The sequence below is a fragment of the Poecilia reticulata genome, chromosome 2, assembly GCF_904066995.2.
Source record: "Poecilia reticulata chromosome 2, P_reticulata-male-v2, whole genome shotgun sequence".
Classification (NCBI taxonomy): domain Eukaryota; kingdom Metazoa; phylum Chordata; class Actinopteri; order Cyprinodontiformes; family Poeciliidae; genus Poecilia; species Poecilia reticulata.
Genome location: NC_088831.1, coordinates 45,566,277 through 45,584,835, shown reverse-complemented (window position 1 = coordinate 45,584,835; position 18,559 = coordinate 45,566,277). Strand labels below are relative to the sequence as shown.

At 48.9% G+C, this 18,559-nt stretch overlaps 1 protein-coding gene across 25 annotated transcripts in view; it reads left to right on the top strand.

Moving 5' to 3' along the window:
* Positions 1-18,559, top strand: part of lrrfip1a (leucine rich repeat (in FLII) interacting protein 1a) — a 69,768-nt gene that overhangs the window by 48,520 nt on the left and 2,689 nt on the right. For 22 of the 25 annotated variants that reach the window (XM_081604780.1, XM_081604778.1, XM_081604776.1 and 19 more), the window contains 8 exons: positions 5,558-5,683; positions 6,333-6,404; positions 8,010-8,180; positions 9,206-9,298; positions 10,681-10,773; positions 10,865-10,957; positions 11,030-11,156; positions 12,369-15,584. In XM_081604780.1, the coding sequence (XP_081460906.1) occupies positions 5,558-5,683; positions 6,333-6,404; positions 8,010-8,180; positions 9,206-9,298; positions 10,681-10,773; positions 10,865-10,957; positions 11,030-11,156; positions 12,369-15,106 (3,513 nt within the window). In that variant the 3' untranslated portion in view covers positions 15,107-15,584. Of the gene's footprint in view, positions 1-5,557; positions 5,684-6,332; positions 6,405-8,009; positions 8,181-9,205; positions 9,299-10,680; positions 10,774-10,864; positions 10,958-11,029; positions 11,157-12,368; positions 15,585-18,559 lie in introns of those variants that run through there. The other 3 variants (XM_081604800.1, XM_081604777.1, XM_081604784.1) reach the window with 3 other exon arrangements.

Sequence of the window (18,559 nt, the reverse complement as noted above, 5' to 3'; positions counted from 1 at the left end):
CCATCGTGACTCCATCGTGACTCCATCTTGACTCCATCTTGACTCCATCTTGACTCCATCGTGACTCCATCGTGACTCCATCTTGACTCCTTGTGACTCCATCGTGACTCCATCTTGACTCCATCGTGACTCCATCGTGACTCCATCGTGACTCCATCGTGACTCCATCTTGACTCCATCGTGACTCCATCGTGACTCCATCGTGACTCCATCGTGACTCCATCTGGACTCCATCGTGACTCCATCGTGACTCCATCTCGACTCCATCTCGACTCCATCGTGACTCCATCTTGACTCCATCGTGACTCCATCGTGACTCCATCTTGACTCCATCGTGACTCCATCGTGACTCCATCGTGACTCCATCTTGACTCCATCGTGACTCCATCGTGACTCCATCGTGACTCCATCTTGACTCCATCGTGACTCCATCTTGACTCCATCGTGACTCCATCGTGACTCCATCGTGACTCCATCTTGACTCCATCGTGATTCCATCGTGACTCCATCGTGACTCCATCGTGACTCCATCTTGACTCCATCTTGACTCCATCGTGACTCCATCTTGACTCCATCTTGACTCCATCTTGACTCCATCGTGACTCCATCGTGACTCCATCGTGACTCCATCTTGACTCCATCTTGACTCCATCTTGACTCCATCGTGACTCCATCGTGACTCCATCTTGACTCCATCGTGACTCCATCTTGACTCCATCTTGACTCCATCGTGACTCCATCTTGACTCCATCGTGACTCCATCTTGACTCCATCGTGACTCCATCGTGACTCCATCGTGACTCCATCTTGACTCCATCGTGACTCCATCGTGACTCCATCTTGACTCCATCGTGACTCCATCTTGACTCCATCTTGACTCCATCGTGACTCCATCGTGACTCCATCGTGACTCCATCTTGACTCCATCTTGACTCCATCGTGATTCCATCGTGACTCCATCGTGACTCCATCGTGACTCCATCTTGACTCCATCTTGACTCCATCGTGACTCCATCTTGACTCCATCTTGACTCCATCTTGACTCCATCTTGACTCCATCGTGACTCCATCGTGACTCCATCTTGACTCCTTGTGACTCCATCGTGACTCCATCGTGACTCCATCGTGACTCCATCGTGACTCCATCGTGACTCCATCGTGACTCCATCGTGACTCCATCGTGACTCCATCGTGACTCCATCTGGACTCCATCGTGACTCCATCGTGACTCCATCTCGACTCCATCGTGACTCCATCGTGACTCCATCTTGACTCCATCGTGACTCCATCGTGACTCCATCTTGACTCCATCGTGACTCCATCGTGACTCCATCGTGACTCCATCGTGACTCCATCTTGACTCCATCGTGACTCCATCGTGACTCCATCGTGACTCCATCTTGACTCCATCGTGACTCCATCTTGACTCCATCGTGACTCCATCGTGACTCCATCGTGACTCCATCTTGACTCCATCGTGATTCCATCGTGACTCCATCGTGACTCCATCGTGACTCCATCTTGACTCCATCTTGACTCCATCGTGACTCCATCTTGACTCCATCTTGACTCCATCTTGACTCCATCGTGACTCCATCGTGACTCCATCGTGACTCCATCTTGACTCCATCTTGACTCCATCTTGACTCCATCGTGACTCCATCGTGACTCCATCTTGACTCCATCGTGACTCCATCTTGACTCCATCTTGACTCCATCGTGACTCCATCTTGACTCCATCGTGACTCCATCTTGACTCCATCGTGACTCCATCGTGACTCCATCGTGACTCCATCTTGACTCCATCGTGACTCCATCGTGACTCCATCTTGACTCCATCTTGACTCCATCTTGACTCCATCGTGACTCCATCGTGACTCCATCGTGACTCCATCTTGACTCCATCTTGACTCCATCGTGATTCCATCGTGACTCCATCGTGACTCCATCTTGACTCCATCTTGACTCCATCTTGACTCCATCGTGACTCCATCGTGACTCCATCGTGACTCCATCTTGACTCCTTGTGACTCCATCGTGACTCCATCTTGACTCCATCTTGACTCCATCGTGACTCCATCGTGACTCCATCGTGACTCCATCGTGACTCCATCTTGACTCCATCGTGACTCCATCGTGACTCCATCGTGACTCCATCTGGACTCCATCGTGACTCCATCTTGACTCCATCGTGACTCCATCGTGACTCCATCGTGACTCCATCGTGACTCCATCGTGACTCCATCTTGACTCCATCTTGACTCCATCGTGACTCCATCTCGACTCCATCGTGACTCCATCGTGACTCCATCTTGACTCCATCGTGACTCCATCTTGACTCCATCGTGACTCCATCGTGACTCCATCGTGACTCCATCGTGACTCCATCTTGACTCCATCGTGACTCCATCGTGACTCCATCTTGACTCCATCGTGACTCCATCTTGACTCCATCGTGACTCCATCGTGACTCCATCGTGACTCCATCTTGACTCCATCGTGACTCCATCGTGACTCCATCGTGACTCCATCGTGACTCCATCTTGACTCCATCTTGACTCCATCGTGACTCCATCTTGACTCCATCTTGACTCCATCTTGACTCCATCGTGACTCCATCGTGACTCCATCTTGACTCCATCTTGACTCCATCTTGACTCCATCGTGACTCCATCGTGACTCCATCGTGACTCCATCTTGACTCCATCGTGACTCCATCGTGACTCCATCGTGACTCCATCGTGACTCCATCTTGACTCCATCTTGACTCCATCGTGACTCCATCTTGACTCCATCTTGACTCCATCTTGACTCCATCGTGACTCCATCGTGACTCCATCTTGACTCCATCTTGACTCCATCTTGACTCCATCGTGACTCCATCGTGACTCCATCTTGACTCCATCGTGACTCCATCTTGACTCCATCTTGACTCCATCGTGACTCCATCTTGACTCCATCGTGACTCCATCTTGACTCCATCGTGACTCCATCTTGACTCCATCGTGACTCCATCGTGACTCCATCTTGACTCCATCGTGACTCCATCTTGACTCCATCTTGACTCCATCTTGACTCCATCTTGACTCCATCGTGACTCCATCGTGACTCCATCGTGACTCCATCTTGACTCCATCTTGACTCCATCGTGATTCCATCGTGACTCCATCGTGACTCCATCGTGACTCCATCTTGACTCCATCTTGACTCCATCGTGACTCCATCTTGACTCCATCTTGACTCCATCTTGACTCCATCTTGACTCCATCGTGACTCCATCGTGACTCCATCGTGACTCCATCTTGACTCCTTGTGACTCCATCGTGACTCCATCTTGACTCCATCTTGACTCCATCGTGACTCCATCGTGACTCCATCGTGACTCCATCGTGACTCCATCGTGACTCCATCGTGACTCCATCGTGACTCCATCTGGACTCCATCGTGACTCCATCGTGACTCCATCTCGACTCCATCTCGACTCCATCGTGACTCCATCGTGACTCCATCGTGACTCCATCGTGACTCCATCGTGACTCCATCTTGACTCCATCGTGACTCCATCTTGACTCCATCGTGACTCCATCGTGACTCCATCGTGACTCCATCTTGACTCCATCGTGATTCCATCGTGACTCCATCGTGACTCCATCGTGACTCCATCGTGACTCCATCTTGACTCCATCTTGACTCCATCGTGACTCCATCTTGACTCCATCTTGACTCCATCTTGACTCCATCGTGACTCCATCGTGACTCCATCGTGACTCCATCTTGACTCCATCTTGACTCCATCGTGACTCCATCGTGACTCCATCTTGACTCCATCGTGACTCCATCTTGACTCCATCTTGACTCCATCGTGACTCCATCTTGACTCCATCGTGACTCCATCGTGACTCCATCGTGACTCCATCTTGACTCCATCGTGACTCCATCGTGACTCCATCTTGACTCCATCGTGACTCCATCGTGACTCCATCGTGACTCCATCTTGACTCCATCGTGACTCCATCTTGACTCCATCGTGACTCCATCTTGACTCCATCGTGACTCCATCGTGACTCCATCGTGACTCCATCTTGACTCCATCTTGACTCCATCGTGACTCCATCGTGACTCCATCTTGACTCCATCGTGACTCCATCGTGACTCCATCGTGACTCCATCGTGACTCCATCGTGACTCCATCGTGACTCCATCTTGACTCCATCGTGACTCCATCGTGACTCCATCGTGACTCCATCTTGACTCCATCTTGACTCCATCGTGACTCCATCTTGACTCCATCGTGACTCCATCTTGACTCCATCGTGACTCCATCGTGACTCCATCTTGACTCCATCGTGACTCCATCGTGACTCCATCTTGACTCCATCTTGACTCCATCGTGACTCCATCGTGACTCCATCGTGACTCCATCTTGACTCCATCGTGACTCCATCTTGACTCCATCTTGACTCCATCGTGACTCCATCGTGACTCCATCGTGACTCCATCGTGACTCCATCGTGACTCCATCTTGACTCCATCGTGACTCCATCGTGACTCCATCGTGACTCCATCGTGACTCCATCTTGACTCCATCTTGACTCCATCGTGACTCCATCGTGACTCCATCGTGACTCCATCTTGACTCCTTGTGACTCCATCGTGACTCCATCTTGACTCCATCGTGACTCCATCGTGACTCCATCGTGACTCCATCTTGACTCCATCGTGACTCCATCGTGACTCCATCGTGACTCCATCTTGACTCCATCTGGACTCCATCGTGACTCCATCTTGACTCCATCGTGACTCCATCGTGACTCCATCTTGACTCCATCGTGACTCCATCGTGACTCCATCGTGACTCCATCGTGACTCCATCGTGACTCCATCTTGACTCCATCGTGACTCCATCGTGACTCCATCGTGACTCCATCTTGACTCCATCGTGACTCCATCGTGACTCCATCGTGACTCCATCTTGACTCCATCGTGACTCCATCGTGACTCCATCTTGACTCCATCTTGACTCCATCGTGACTCCATCTTGACTCCATCGTGACTCCATCGTGACTCCATCGTGACTCCATCGTGACTCCATCTCGACTCCATCGTGACTCCATCGTGACTCCATCGTGACTCCATCGTGACTCCATCGTGACTCCATCGTGACTCCATCGTGACTCCATCGTGACTCCATCGTGACTCCATCTGGACTCCATCTGGACTCCATCTGGACTCCATCGTGACTCCATCGTGACTCCATCTTGACTCCATCTTGACTCCATCGTGACTCCATCTTGACTCCATCTTGACTCCATCGTGACTCCATCGTGACTCCATCGTGACTCCATCGTGACTCCATCTTGACTCCATCTGGACTCCATCGTGACTCCATCGTGACTCCATCGTGACTCCATCGTGACTCCATCGTGACTCCATCGTGACTCCATCGTGACTCCATCGTGACTCCATCGTGACTCCATCGTGACTCCATCGTGACTCCATCTTTCTGCTCCAGCTATGATTTCAGAGCTTCATCTCTGATTGGTTGTTTCTTCCTCAGGGACCTCGAGCCGCTTCAGCCCTCACGGCGGCGACCCTCACCTCGGAGGGCGGGACTTCCTCCCGGCGAGGCAGCGGGGAGACGGCGCTGACGGTGGACGCCGATGGCTCCATCCGGGACATGAAGGTAAATCCTTCTGGGCCGAGTCGGTTCTCGGAGCCGGCTGGAGAAATCCGCTTCATGTTTCCGTTTCGTCCCAGAAGTTCAGGGACTGCGGAGCGTTTCACTGCAGGAACCAGGAAGTGATCAGATTCTACCCAGAAATCGGACCGGTACCGATTGACCCAGAATCTGGAGGTTTGGGTTTAATGTGAGCTGGAATAACTGGATAGAATCACGTCTGGTTCTGATCTCGATCCAAACTCCTGACAGTCTGGCCAGATTTCATTTTCCTCTCCATTTTCAAAGTTACCAACAGAGAGAAAATAAAATATTTTAAAGATTTTTTTCTTATTTATACTTTAAATTATGCAGGAAGTGGCAGTTTTCCCAGAATGCTGTGATATTAGCAGCATTGATGATGAAACATGTTGAGCAGCTCGTTAAGTTAAACTTGGGTTTCATTTCATCTTTCAACACATCAGCATTACAGAAAGATGTGCAGATTGTTTCGCGGTTCTGCAGAGGAAACGCTCCGTCAGGCTCGGTTCTGTGACGGACCTGCTGCTTCTGCTCTGACCGTTTTCTCTCCACATCACTTCTGCTGCTGCTGCCATCACCGTGCTTCACCTTCATCGCTCCTCTTCCTCTCTGCTGCTGCCGCTCTGCCCACCAGGAGATCCATGAGCTGAAAGATCAGATTCAGGATGTGGAAACAAAGTACCAGCAGAACCTGAAGGAAGCGAAGGTACCGGCCTGAAGCGTCGCTAACTAACCGAGCTAGCGTTGCTAACTAACTGAGCTAGCTTCAGCTCAGTGCGTCGCTAACTAACTGAGCTAGCTTTAGCTCCGGGCATCGCTAACTAACTGAGCTAGTGTCGCTAAATAACTGAGCTAGCTTTAGCTCAGGGTGTCGCTAACTAACTGAGCTAGCTTTAGCTCCAGGCGTCGCTAACTAACTGAGCTAGCTTTAGCTCTGGGCATCGCTAACTAACTGAGCTAGTGTCGCTAAATAACTGAGCTAGCTTTTAGCTCAGGGCGTCGCTAACTAACTGAGCTAGCTTTAGCTCCGGGCATCGCTAACTAACTGAGCTAGTGTCGCTAAATAACTGAGCTAGCTTTAGCTCAGGGTGTCGCTAACTAACTGAGCTAGCTTTAGCTCAGGGTGTCGCTAACTAACTGAGCTAGTGTCGCTAAATAACTGAGCTAGCTTTAGCTCAGGGCGTCGCTAAATAACTGAGCTAGCTTTAGCTCAGGGTGTCGCTAACTAACTGAGCTAGCATCGCTAAATAACTGAGCCTAGCTAGCTCAGTTATTTAGAACGAGGTAATTAGTCACTAAACGTTTCTGAACGTTTATCACAGCAGGTGTAATGAGCCACAGCAAAGGTAAACAGGTAAAACAAACTGAACAGGTGATCAACTCTAAACATCTCCTACCTTTTTACTCGCTGTCGTTTAGCACACCCGTTGCCATGGTAACCGCCTGACCCCGCAAGACGAGCAGAGATTATATTAAAAACATTCAGTCCGTTACATATCAGGCTTGATGTTTATTTCTGATTATTAATCCCCTCATGAACACGGCGGTGGTTGAGTGGCTGATTTAAACTGCTGCTCTGCTCAGTCGGTCTTTGAGTCGCTTTTGTTTTGTTAATGGAACCGAAACGCACTGAATTGCGCAACAATCAATAATGAATCAATAATTACTAGATTATTCATTTTAACACGTTTCGTTGACTTTTTATAATTATTATTTTTTAATGAAGCTACAAACGTTCAGGATCTTAGTGAATATTTTTGATAAGCCTGTCAGAAGCTGCACAGTGGAGCAGTGGGTAGAGCTGACGCCTTGCTGGGTTCGATTCCCGGTCTTTCTGCATGGAGTCTCCATGTTCTCCCTGCATGGTGGGTTTTCTCTGGGTTCTCTGGTTTCCTCCCACAGTCCAGAAACATGACTGTCAGGTCAACTGGCCTCCCCAGATTCTCCATAGGTGTAAGTGACCTATGGAGATCGACTGATCGATCTCCATAGGTCACTCGACGCATGGAGATCGTCGAGTCACTCGACTCGATCTCCATAGGTCACTCGACGATCGACGCATGGAGATCGTCGAGTCACTCGACTCGATCTCCATAGGTCACTCGACGATCGACGCATGGAGATCGTCGAGTCACTCGACTCGATCTCCATAGGTCACTCGACGATCGACGCATTGGGCACCCTGCTTTAGCTAAACAGCTTCACATCTGCAGCACAAAGTTAAAATCGCTGATCTTCCTGCTGAAGCTGCATCTTCTGCTCAGGTTTTACTGCTGCTGGGTGTGATTCCTGTTCCTTCCTTCTCCACCAGGAGGCGCTGGCCGAGGTGGAGGAGAAGTACCGTAAGGCCATGGTGTCCAACGCCCAGCTGGACAACGAGAAGAACAACCTGATGTACCAGGTGGACACGCTCAAAGACTCGCTGATGGAGCTGGAGGAGCTGCTGTCCGAGTCGCGCCGCCAACACGACGACAAGCTGAAGGTGAACGAGGCCAGAAATCGGGACGGGTTTTTATCCTTACCGTGAATCTGAGGCCAGGAAACGGACCAGGATGTTTTTATCCTCACCGTGAAGAGAAACTGGAACCAGGTGCCACCGGGATTTCAGTCCAGCTGGAAAACCTGGACCAGGTTCTGACTGCGGTGGCACGCTAACTCAAACATTAGCCAAAACTGCTAATTAGCAGAAGCTAATGCTAAAGCGCTCAGATTATATCTGCCCTTAGAAGCTGCAACCTACAAGCACCGATTTAATTTGGACACGTTTTCTAGAATATCTTTTTCTCTACTGTCTGGATGTTGTTTTAAATAAACTGGGTTAGCTCCAGAATTAGCATATTAGCTCCAGAATTAGCATATTAGCTCCAGAATTAGCCTATTAGCTCCAGAATTAGCACGTTAGCTCCAGAATTAACGTGTTAGCAGGTTAGCTCCAGAATTAGCATATTAGCTCCAGAATTAGCATATTAGCTCCGGAATTAGCACGTTAGCTCCAGAATTAGCGTGTTAGCAGGTTAACTCCAGAATTAGCACGTTAGCTCCAGAATTAGCACGTTAGCTCCAGTATTAGCAGGTTAGCTCCAGAATTAGCGTGTTAGCAGGTTAGCTCCAGAATTAGCATATTAGCTCCAGAATTAGCATATTAGCTCCGGAATTAGCACGTTAGCTCCAGAATTAGCATATTAGCTCCGGAATTAGCACGTTAGCTCCAGAATTAGCGTGTTAGCAGGTTAACTCCAGAATTAGCACGTTAGCTCCAGAATTAGCACGTTAGCTCCAGTATTAGCAGGTTAGCTCCAGAATTAGCGTGTTAGCAGGTTAGCTCCAGAAATAGCGTGTTAGCAGGTTAGCTCCAGAATTAGCGTGTTAGCAAGTTAGCTCCAGAATTAGCAGGTTAGCTCCAGAATTAGCAGGTTAGCTCCAGTATTAGCAGGTTAGCTCCAGTATTAGCAGGTTAGCTCGAGATGCTAGCTGCGGTCTCCTCACCAGCTCTGCTGTTCCCTGCAGGAGTTTGAGCGGCAGAAACAGGCTCACAGCTTCCTGCAGTTCCAGTTCGATGAGCTGAAGGAAACCCTGAAGCAAAGCGAAGAGCTGCTGAACGTGAGTGCTGCTCCTCTTCCTCCTCCTCCTCATCCTCAGGATCCACACGGACCGCTTGTAAAGTTACACATACGATTCAAATTCAAGGCTTTAATTTTGAAATTCCACATCAGATCAAGTTGAAATTTGGTGTCAAGTGAAGGAGAGTTATTATTATTATTATTATTATTATTATTATTATTATCTGAGTCAATTATCACCAAAAATGACTTGAAGTTATTACATATGTAAGAATTTTCACTTATAAATGAATAAACTGGAAGTCTTAAACTTTGATCTAAAGCTAACTTACAGCAAATCAAACATGAACCAGGAGCTAAATATGTAGTTATCAAGCTAAATATTTAATTTAAAAGCTCATTTTAGCTAGCAGGCTAAATATGAAACTTATAAATGTGTTAATAACGAGGTGGAAGTAAGTCTTTAAACATGGAGCCCATTTTTTTCTCTACATTATTGCTGCTTTTATCGTGTAACTTTACAAACGGCCTCCTGTAGTCGGGCTCGAGTCTGACAGGAACCCGGCCGCTGGGCTCTCTGCTCCAACCAGGCTGCATTCAGGCTGCATTCAGGCTGCATGTCAGGCTGCAGTCAGGCTGCATTCAGGCTGCATGTCAGGCTGCATTCAGGCTGCATGTCAGGCTGCATTCAGGCTGCATTCAGGCTGCATGTCAGGCTGCATTCAGGCTGCATTCAGGCTGCATGTCAGGCTGCATTCAGGCTGCATTCAGGCTGCATTCAGGCTGCATTCAGGCTGCAGTCAGGCTGCATGTCAGGCTGCATTCAGGCTGCATTCAGGCTGCATTCAGGCTGCATTCAGGCTGCATTCAGGCTGCATTCAGGCTGCATGTCAGGCTGCATTCAGGCTGCATTCAGGCTGCATTCAGGCTGCATGTCAGGCTGCATTCAGGCTGCATGTCAGGCTGCATTCAGGCTGCATTCAGGCTGCAGTCAGGCTGCATGTCAGGCTGCATTCAGGCTGCATTCAGGCTGCATTCAGGCTGCATTCAGGCTGCATTCAGGCTGCATGTCAGGCTGCATTCAGGCTGCATTCAGGCTGCATTCAGGCTGCATGTCAGGCTGCATTCAGGCTGCATTCAGGCTGCATTCAGGCTGCATTCAGGCTGCATTCAGGCTGCATTCAGGCTGCAGTCAGGCTGCATTCAGGCTGCATGTCAGGCTGCATTCAGGCTGCATTCAGGCTGCATTCAGGCTGCATTCAGGCTGCAGTCAGGCTGCATTCAGGCTGCATGTCAGGCTGCATTCAGGCTGCATGCCGCGCTGCTCTGATTCACTCAGCTTCACTCAGATTCACTCAGCTTCACTCACTTCCTCACTTTCCTTCTTCCTGTCCACTTCTTCTCCGCCTTCCTGCCGTGTAGGAGATCCGCCAGCTGCGGCTGAAGCAGGACGGTTACGTTAGGGAAATGTCCGACCTCCAGGAGACGGTGGAGTGGAAGGATAAAAAGATCGGGGTATGACCTCTGACCCCTTTCCTCCTTTTGCATGAAATGTTTCCGCTCTGCGTCTTCTCACTGCTCCTCTCTGCTTCCCGCTGCCGCTCAGGCGCTGGAGCGGCAGAAGGAATACTCAGACGCCATCCGCACGGAGCGGGATGAGCTGAGGGAGGAGGCGGTGAAGCTGAAGGATATTCTGAAGGTACCGAGACGAAGAGGAGCCGCTGCTGGTTTCCTCTCTGCCTGCCGCTAACATGCTGGCTGTTCTGTGCAGAAACACGGGATAGTGCTGGGACCGGACCTGAACATCAACGGAGACGCCGGGCCGTCGGAGGTGGACGGGTCAGCTGGAGCGGAGCGGCCGGCCCAGGCGGCTCCCGCGGACGGAAACGGCGTCCTGGGTAAAAACTGCTGCTGGGCTCAGATGAAGCCCTGCAGCTCCTGCTGCTGATTCGTTTCACTGCTTCCAGCTCGGTGATCCTCAGTTGGTTTCAGATGTGATTTTACTTCAAACCCAGAAGCATCTGATTAAAGATTATTGCAGTTTTATCAACTTTTCTAACGAGTCGACAGTAAACGAGTTGGAATAATTCACAGAAACGACATTTATTAGTAAAAAATGATAATTGATTATCTGAAAACAAAGAGAATCACCTGCTTTAATTCTTAAAGGGATAGTTTGATGCTTCAGGTTCAGTGGAGAAGTTATAAGCAGTCAGTAGCTGTAAATATTTAGCATTGATATCTGTAATATTCTCTGATTATTTCCTGAAATTATGGTAACTAAATAGTTTCTGGAAAGCCAAAGTCGGGTGATTGTGAGTCGAGACGTTGAAATGTGTCTCCAATCAGGATGAAGAATTCAGGAAAACTGCTTTCTGAGAGCTTGGAGACTTAGCAGCCTGGCACCCTCCCAGAGGTTTAAAAGCTCTGTGTGGTGAGGCCCGTCTACCTGGAGCTCCAATTCTGACCAGCATTGTTCCTCTGACTCCTCATTTATCAAACCCGTGTAGCGCTCGCTACATTAGCTAACCTTGCAGTGACTCACTTCGCTCCACATCAGTAGTCGGTCTAAGGGTTCAGGTTCTGACCTCCATTACTGTCTGTAAAGAGTCCAAACTGGTAGGACAGTGACTGCTTAAACCTTTCCTCTGAAAAGCCAAACTGTTCCTTTAAGTAGGACACATGCATCTGACATCTAGCTGCTCCCTCGAAGCTACGTCTGCTGCTCCTCCTCCTCCTCCTCCTCCTTTGTGTGAGTTACTTTCTGCTCTGGCTTTAATGGGGCGTCTCCAGATCTGATGGGAGTCGGGTTATGAGCGCTGAAGTGTTGAGCGGCCGCCTCCTGTGCGATCCACGGCGTTTTCTCTTGATGATGGTGTAAACTCGGCTCCAGGCTTCCCTCTCGTCCCCAGCTGGTGGGGAATGAAGGGGTTCTTCTTTTCCTGTTTCGCTTCTCCTGCTTCTGTCAGACATCTTGGCTCTGAGCTTCACCGAATCGGTCCGTTGTTCTTCCTGTCCCTTTCTGCTGCTGGCGCCTCCTGATGAACTTTGCAATGCAGAAAGCTGTTTTTGTTGGCCGTCCATCACCGTCTGCTCTCATGATCTCCCAGGCAGCACAGAGGAGTTGAGGGCTTGCAGAGAGGAAGACGTGGCTCCAGAGCAGCAAGAAGAAACACTGGAGGACGTCAAAGAGAATCACTTGAGCTGCGGTGGACAGGCTCCAGAAGCCCAGACCTGCTTTCCCTCTGAGAAAAGTCACCTCGACGGTCAAATAACCGTAGATCCGATTGATCGTCCAGACCCTAAAGCGAAAGCCGTAATCGTTGTCAGCCAAGATCTTCAGCAGCTCCAGACATCTGGAGAAACGGAAACGTCTGAGGTTGATTCCATCAGTCATCCAGGTTTAACCGAAACCCAAAGCACCGGCACTGAAGCACCTGGTGGTGACCTTTCAGGAGGTCAGGAAAGCAAACAGGAAGTTGTTACGACAGAACCTTTAGCTAAACAAGCTGTTCCAGTTGGACTGAACTCCGAACCTCAACAAGAGCCTGAGGAGGCAGAAAACGACGATGCTGAGGAAACGGCGGGTAAGTCCCAGGCTCAGGTCTCTACCGCGTCAGGGAAGAAGAAGAAAAGGAAGAAGAAGGGAAAGAAAAAAGGAGGAACTCATGAAAACAAAGACCAACAAAAAGCTGGAACCGAGAAGCCAAATGAAAAGGCCAGAAAGGATTCAGTCGGACAGAACAACGGGCTCACAGCAGAACAGGATACCAGTGGATCCACTGCTAGACCTCAAGACGACCAACAACCTGAGAAAGTAAAAGATCTGGAGCCCCCTGAAAATGTTTCCACCAAGGAAAATCTGCAAGAGCCGAACACAGATCCGGGTTCAGAAGGTCACAACCAAGAGAAATACACAAACACCAAGATGTCGGAAGGAGCTGATGTTCTGGGATCAACCCCGGTGCTTCGTCTTGGAGTGGAGATCGTTGATGATGCGCAGAACGAGGAGGGTGAAGGTCCAGAAAAGCCACATGAAGGTTCTGCTGTTGAAATCCTCAAGGAATCCGAAATCACTGGTCCTGATCAAGAAGGTGATCTCGTCACATGTAAGAGCAAAGATGATCCTGATTCGAGTGAAGATACCCCTACAAGAGAAGACACCTCAGGTCTCCAACCGTCAACCACAGATCATGTTTCAGGGGGTGAAGGGAAAACCGGAAACACGGAGACGTTGGAACAAAGTGATGCTGTGGGATCTTCTGAAACATGTTGTCAGATTGGAGCGAGAGCAGAACTTTCTGAGGACGAACAGAACGAGGAAACGTCTCCAACAGCCAAAGAAACTGCAGAACCCCCTGAAGGATTGCTCCAAGATGAACAACTGGAAGAATCTGTTCCAGAGGCCAAGATGGCCGACGGTGATGCTAGAGAAACAAATCTGCCCTCAAACGAAGGCGATGAAGGTCCAAACGAACACCTTCCATCGTGTGAAGATCGCGCTGCCACCCCAGCCTTCCAGGAACCCAACAATGATCACGTTTCAGGAGACCAGGAAGAGGAAACTGATGCTGTGGAATCACCTGAGACTCCAGATGAGGAGCTTGTTGAGGTTCTGCAGAACCAGAAAGAAACTTCAGACCCAGAGAAACATGAATCAGTGCTGCAAACCACAGAAACTTCCCAAGCTGAAACAATCAAGGGGCCCAATGTGTCTGAAACGGCTGAAGATGTTAAAGAGATGGAATCTGAAACCGGCTCTGATCGAGGAGCAAACCTGCTGAGTGAAGATCCTGAAGAGGCGTTTCCTCCAGACAGCTCGTCACCAGAAGACGTCGCTGCTGTCCAAAACGTCCGCACCACGCCAGAATCAATGGATAGAGACGAGACGATGATTAACAACCCTGAAAGCATCGTTGAGTCGGCTGGTGAAGAGCATGATGGAGTTCCTGAAATTAATGAGGAAACATCATCAGCAAACGATGACGCCGGAGATCAACCCGAAACCTCGCCAACCTCAAACAGCCCCAAGCCCTGCATGAGGGAACCAGAGGAGGCAGCTGAGCCAGACGATGGAGAGCCAGAGGTCGAGACCTCTGAAGAAATCTGCCCACATGATGAAGAGTTGAATGGAGGAGGAGAACCTGAAGATCCACTGTTACACATGAAAGACGAGCTGGAGTTAGCAGATCTAACCAAAGCAGAAACTGGAGATACTGGTTCTCCTCCCAAAGAGGCGCAGAAGGAAGCTGAACGCCCAGAGCCTGAAGATTGTCCAAACACCGAGGAGGTCAACTCTCCTCAAGGTGCTGAGCAGGTGAAGGAGTCCATGGAGGAACCTGAGGGGGATGATTCACCTCCACACGTTCAGCTGGTCAGCGACGAGGACGCCGGAGAGGAAGACGAAGGACAGTCTTTTGATTTTGATGACTCGGATGTGGAAGCAGCTGTTGAATCTGCTCTGTCCAACAAACTGGAACAGGAAGATGTTGAGAAAGGAGCTGAAGTCAACAGGAAGAGTTCAGAGCTTTGCCAAAGTAAGGCGGAGACAAAGACAGAAGATGGCGAGGAGAAGGTTTCCGAGGATGACGATGGCAAAGTTGATCAGCCTTCAAACGACCTGCCGTGTGGAGACAACACGCCTGAAAAGGTTGAAAATGTTCCAGAGAGCATCGAGCAGAAAACGTCCCCAACGGTTGAGGACGGGTTAGATGCCACCGAGGTTCCTTCAGATCCACAAAAGACTCCAGAACTAACCGATGGCGCCAAAGAGGGACCGCAGGCAGGGAAAGACCCAAAGAAGAAGAAAGGCAAAGGGAAGAGTAAAGAGGACTGTAAGATGTCTTAGTTGGTCTGGGACAACAGGGTCCAACACTCAGCTAACCCAAAGTCAGACTCCTTGAAGTTCCCATCCCAGACCAACCAGCTGCTTGGTTCTCCGTCTCTGGTCTGCATGGCCCAAACCACAGCGATGTGGCGTAAAGCGCCCTCTGCTGGAGACTTCAGCTCTCTACAAGTTGTCAGAATATTTAAAGTCCTCTCAGCACTTTGATGTTTTCCTGTATGAACTGAATGTAAGAGAAGCTGAGTGACCAGAACTGTTCATCTCTGGTTTATTGAACTGATATCGTGTTTGCCGTGTTTCCACTGCCTTCATGGTGTAACTGTAGACATTCAGGCCAAAGCAGCTTCTGCATGTTTTTCTCTGTTTCCCTGGAGACTCTCTGGAGTTCAGAATGACTTTGATTTTGTTTGCATCTTGTTGCACTAAACCGTTGAATCCTGCTGTTACCGTTGCTCTGAATAAACTGAAACTTTGTGACGAAGCGGCGCTGTGTGTATTGACTGCATGCTAACACCATCACCTCCCCCTCCTGGATGCTGCTGCGCTGCATGCCTTGGTTCTCCTCCACATCCATCTGCCTGGCTGCTGCCACCCTGCGGTACGTTCACACCTTTACATAAATCGTTGCTGTATTTGTTCATTTGATCTGCGATGCTGCAGGAAAGTGTTGATTCTTCTCCTTTCTGGAAATTTGGAAGATAAGACTTTGCTTTTTCACTCGGTTACGTTAATCACTTATTTGTAGATGTTTTTACATGAAAACATGCAAGCAAAAAAAAAAAAAAAACGATTTTTGGGAATTCCTGCTAACAGTTGAAGAGGCTCTAGGTTAACGGTTCTCAACGTGGGCGGTACCGCCCCCCAGGGGGCGTTCAGAGGACGGCAGGGGGCGCTGGCGGGCATTTTTACAAAAGCGGGGCGCTGGGATGCCTTTGGGGGGCGTTTGGTCGAAGGTAAACTTTACACCTTAAATGCACAACAATACCAGTTTAGACTTTGAGCAACTTGGTAAAACTGTATTGTGTAACATTAAATCATGCTTGGCTGCAACTGTATCGATGGCAGCTCTTCTTCTATTCAGTGTTTGTAGCTTCTTGGCGCAGCTCCGTTCTCCTGCTACTGGTAGCTAAAATCACGATACCCTCACTGAGTATCCCTCTGAAAAATGAACCCATTTAAATAAAGAAATAAAGAAATCCCTCCATGGGTGATACCACGATAGAGAGCGTTCATTTTATAGCGTTAACACGGAGCTGCAAGTCGTCCGGTATGAAACGGGGTGATAGAACAACACAGCACTTTTATATTTCAATAATCAGAATGCAGAAATTGTTTCCGTTGTTTTGAAAGGTTTATGTCAGTCTGCCTTTTCCCCATCGATACGCTTCCCGACCGCTCTGCACCTTAAGGGGTTAAAAAAAAAAAGACGCACATTGTGCAAAACTCTGAAACAGGAGAAGCGGGACATAAAACGGAGCAACGAACTAGATATGAATTATGGCATAAAAACAGAGAATCTGACGCTGAACAGTGAAAAATCAACACATGATGTGAAACATGACGATTAGACGGAGCAGCAGGTGATGAGTGAAGATTACTGATAGTGAATAAACGATAAAATAAATGTAGCAACAGGAAATAAACTAAAGTGGACATAGCAATAAACCAAGAGAGGATAAAACTAATCAAATGAAACTAAATGGAAATGAATGAAGAACAAAATGCAAGAATAAACTAAGAAACTAAAGTAAATACAGAGGAATAAACTGGTATGGCAAGACCTTTAGAGCAATAATTAATACAGAGACTGTATGGCAAGAATAAACAGACACTATTTCCAGATAAAAGGTAAAATAATATTGTTTTAGTGTCATGGGTTTGTTGAGACCACATCTAATACTGAGAATAAATATATCTTACAGACCATAACAGTAAAGAACTGATCACTTATTTATGTTTTTAATAGATTTGATATATTTATTTCTTCAATATTATTGTTCATGTCAGTGTTAATGTCATGAGGCTGATGACTCCATGACACTTTGACTCATTAGGATTTGATTAAGAACCAGATTTGTTCTTTGTCATTTCTGTCCAGTAAAACTATTAATCTATAATCAATAGATCTATATAAAGATATAATCCATGTTTCTGTCTCATATCTTTATGGCATTAAAAGGAACTTTAGTTTTTCCACTGAAAGCTCTGGTTTGAACAATAAATGCCACATGAAGTTTTATGGATGATGCTCTGATGTCCCATTCTCCTGAAGGCAGCACAGAGCTGCACCACCAGAAACCCTGAAGAGAAGAAGAGCTTTGATTAATGTAGTTACAGTTCTATCCATGTTTTAATGCTGCAGCTCAGTCGGTTGCTAATAGATCAGAGTTTAAACTGGCATGTTGAACATCTTTAATCTGGTCATTTAGTGGAATATTTACAACTAGAAAATGGAAAAGAATAAGAATATATTCTCCACTCTGATTGGCTGCTGTTAGGCACCTGTGAAAATAATTTCTATTCTCATGGCTTTTTTGTTCTCTGGGAAATAATTTTGATGATAAATACAGAAACAAGCATAAAAATCAAAACATCTACAATAGTGATAGTTATATTAATGATAAAATAATAGTCAGTGCAAAGTAGCCTGCAGATTCTTTATTGGGGGGCGGTGAAGGACCTGGATGAAGGCTGGGGGGGTGAGGGACCTGGATGAAGGCTGGGGGGGGGGGGGGGGGGGTGGTGAGGGACCTGGATAAAGGCTGGAGGGGGTTGAGGGACCTGGATGAATACTGGGGGGGGTGAGGGACCTGGATGAAGACTGGGGGGGGTGAGGGACCTGGATGAATACTGGGGGGGTTGAGGGACCTGGATGAATACTGGGGGGGGGGTGAGGGACCTGGATAAAGGCTGGGGGGGTGAGGGACCTGGATGAAGACTGGGGGGGGTGAGGGACCTGGATAAAGGCTGGGGGGGGGGTGGTGAGGGACCTGGATGAATACGGGGGGGTTGAGGGACCTGGATAAAGGCTGGGGGGTTGAGGGACCTGGATGAAGGCTGGGGGGGTGAGGGACCTGGATGAAGGCTGGGGGGGGTGAGGGACCTGGATAAAGGCTGGGGGGGTTGAGGGACCTGGATGAAGACTGGGGGGGTGAGGGACCTGGATGAAGGCTGGGGGGGTTGAGGGACCTGGATGAAGACTGGGGGGGTGAGGGACCTGGATGAAGACTGGGGGGGTGAGGGACCTGGATAAAGGCTGGGGGGCGGTGAGGGACCTGGATAAGGCTGGGGGGGTGAGGGACCTGGATGAAGGCTGGGGGGGGTGAGGGACCTGGATGAAGACTGGGGGGGTGAGGGACCTGGATGAAGACTGGGGGGGTGAGGGACCTGGATAAAGGCTGGGGGGGCGGTGAGGGACCTGGATAAAGGCTGGGGGGGTTGAGGGACCTGGATGAA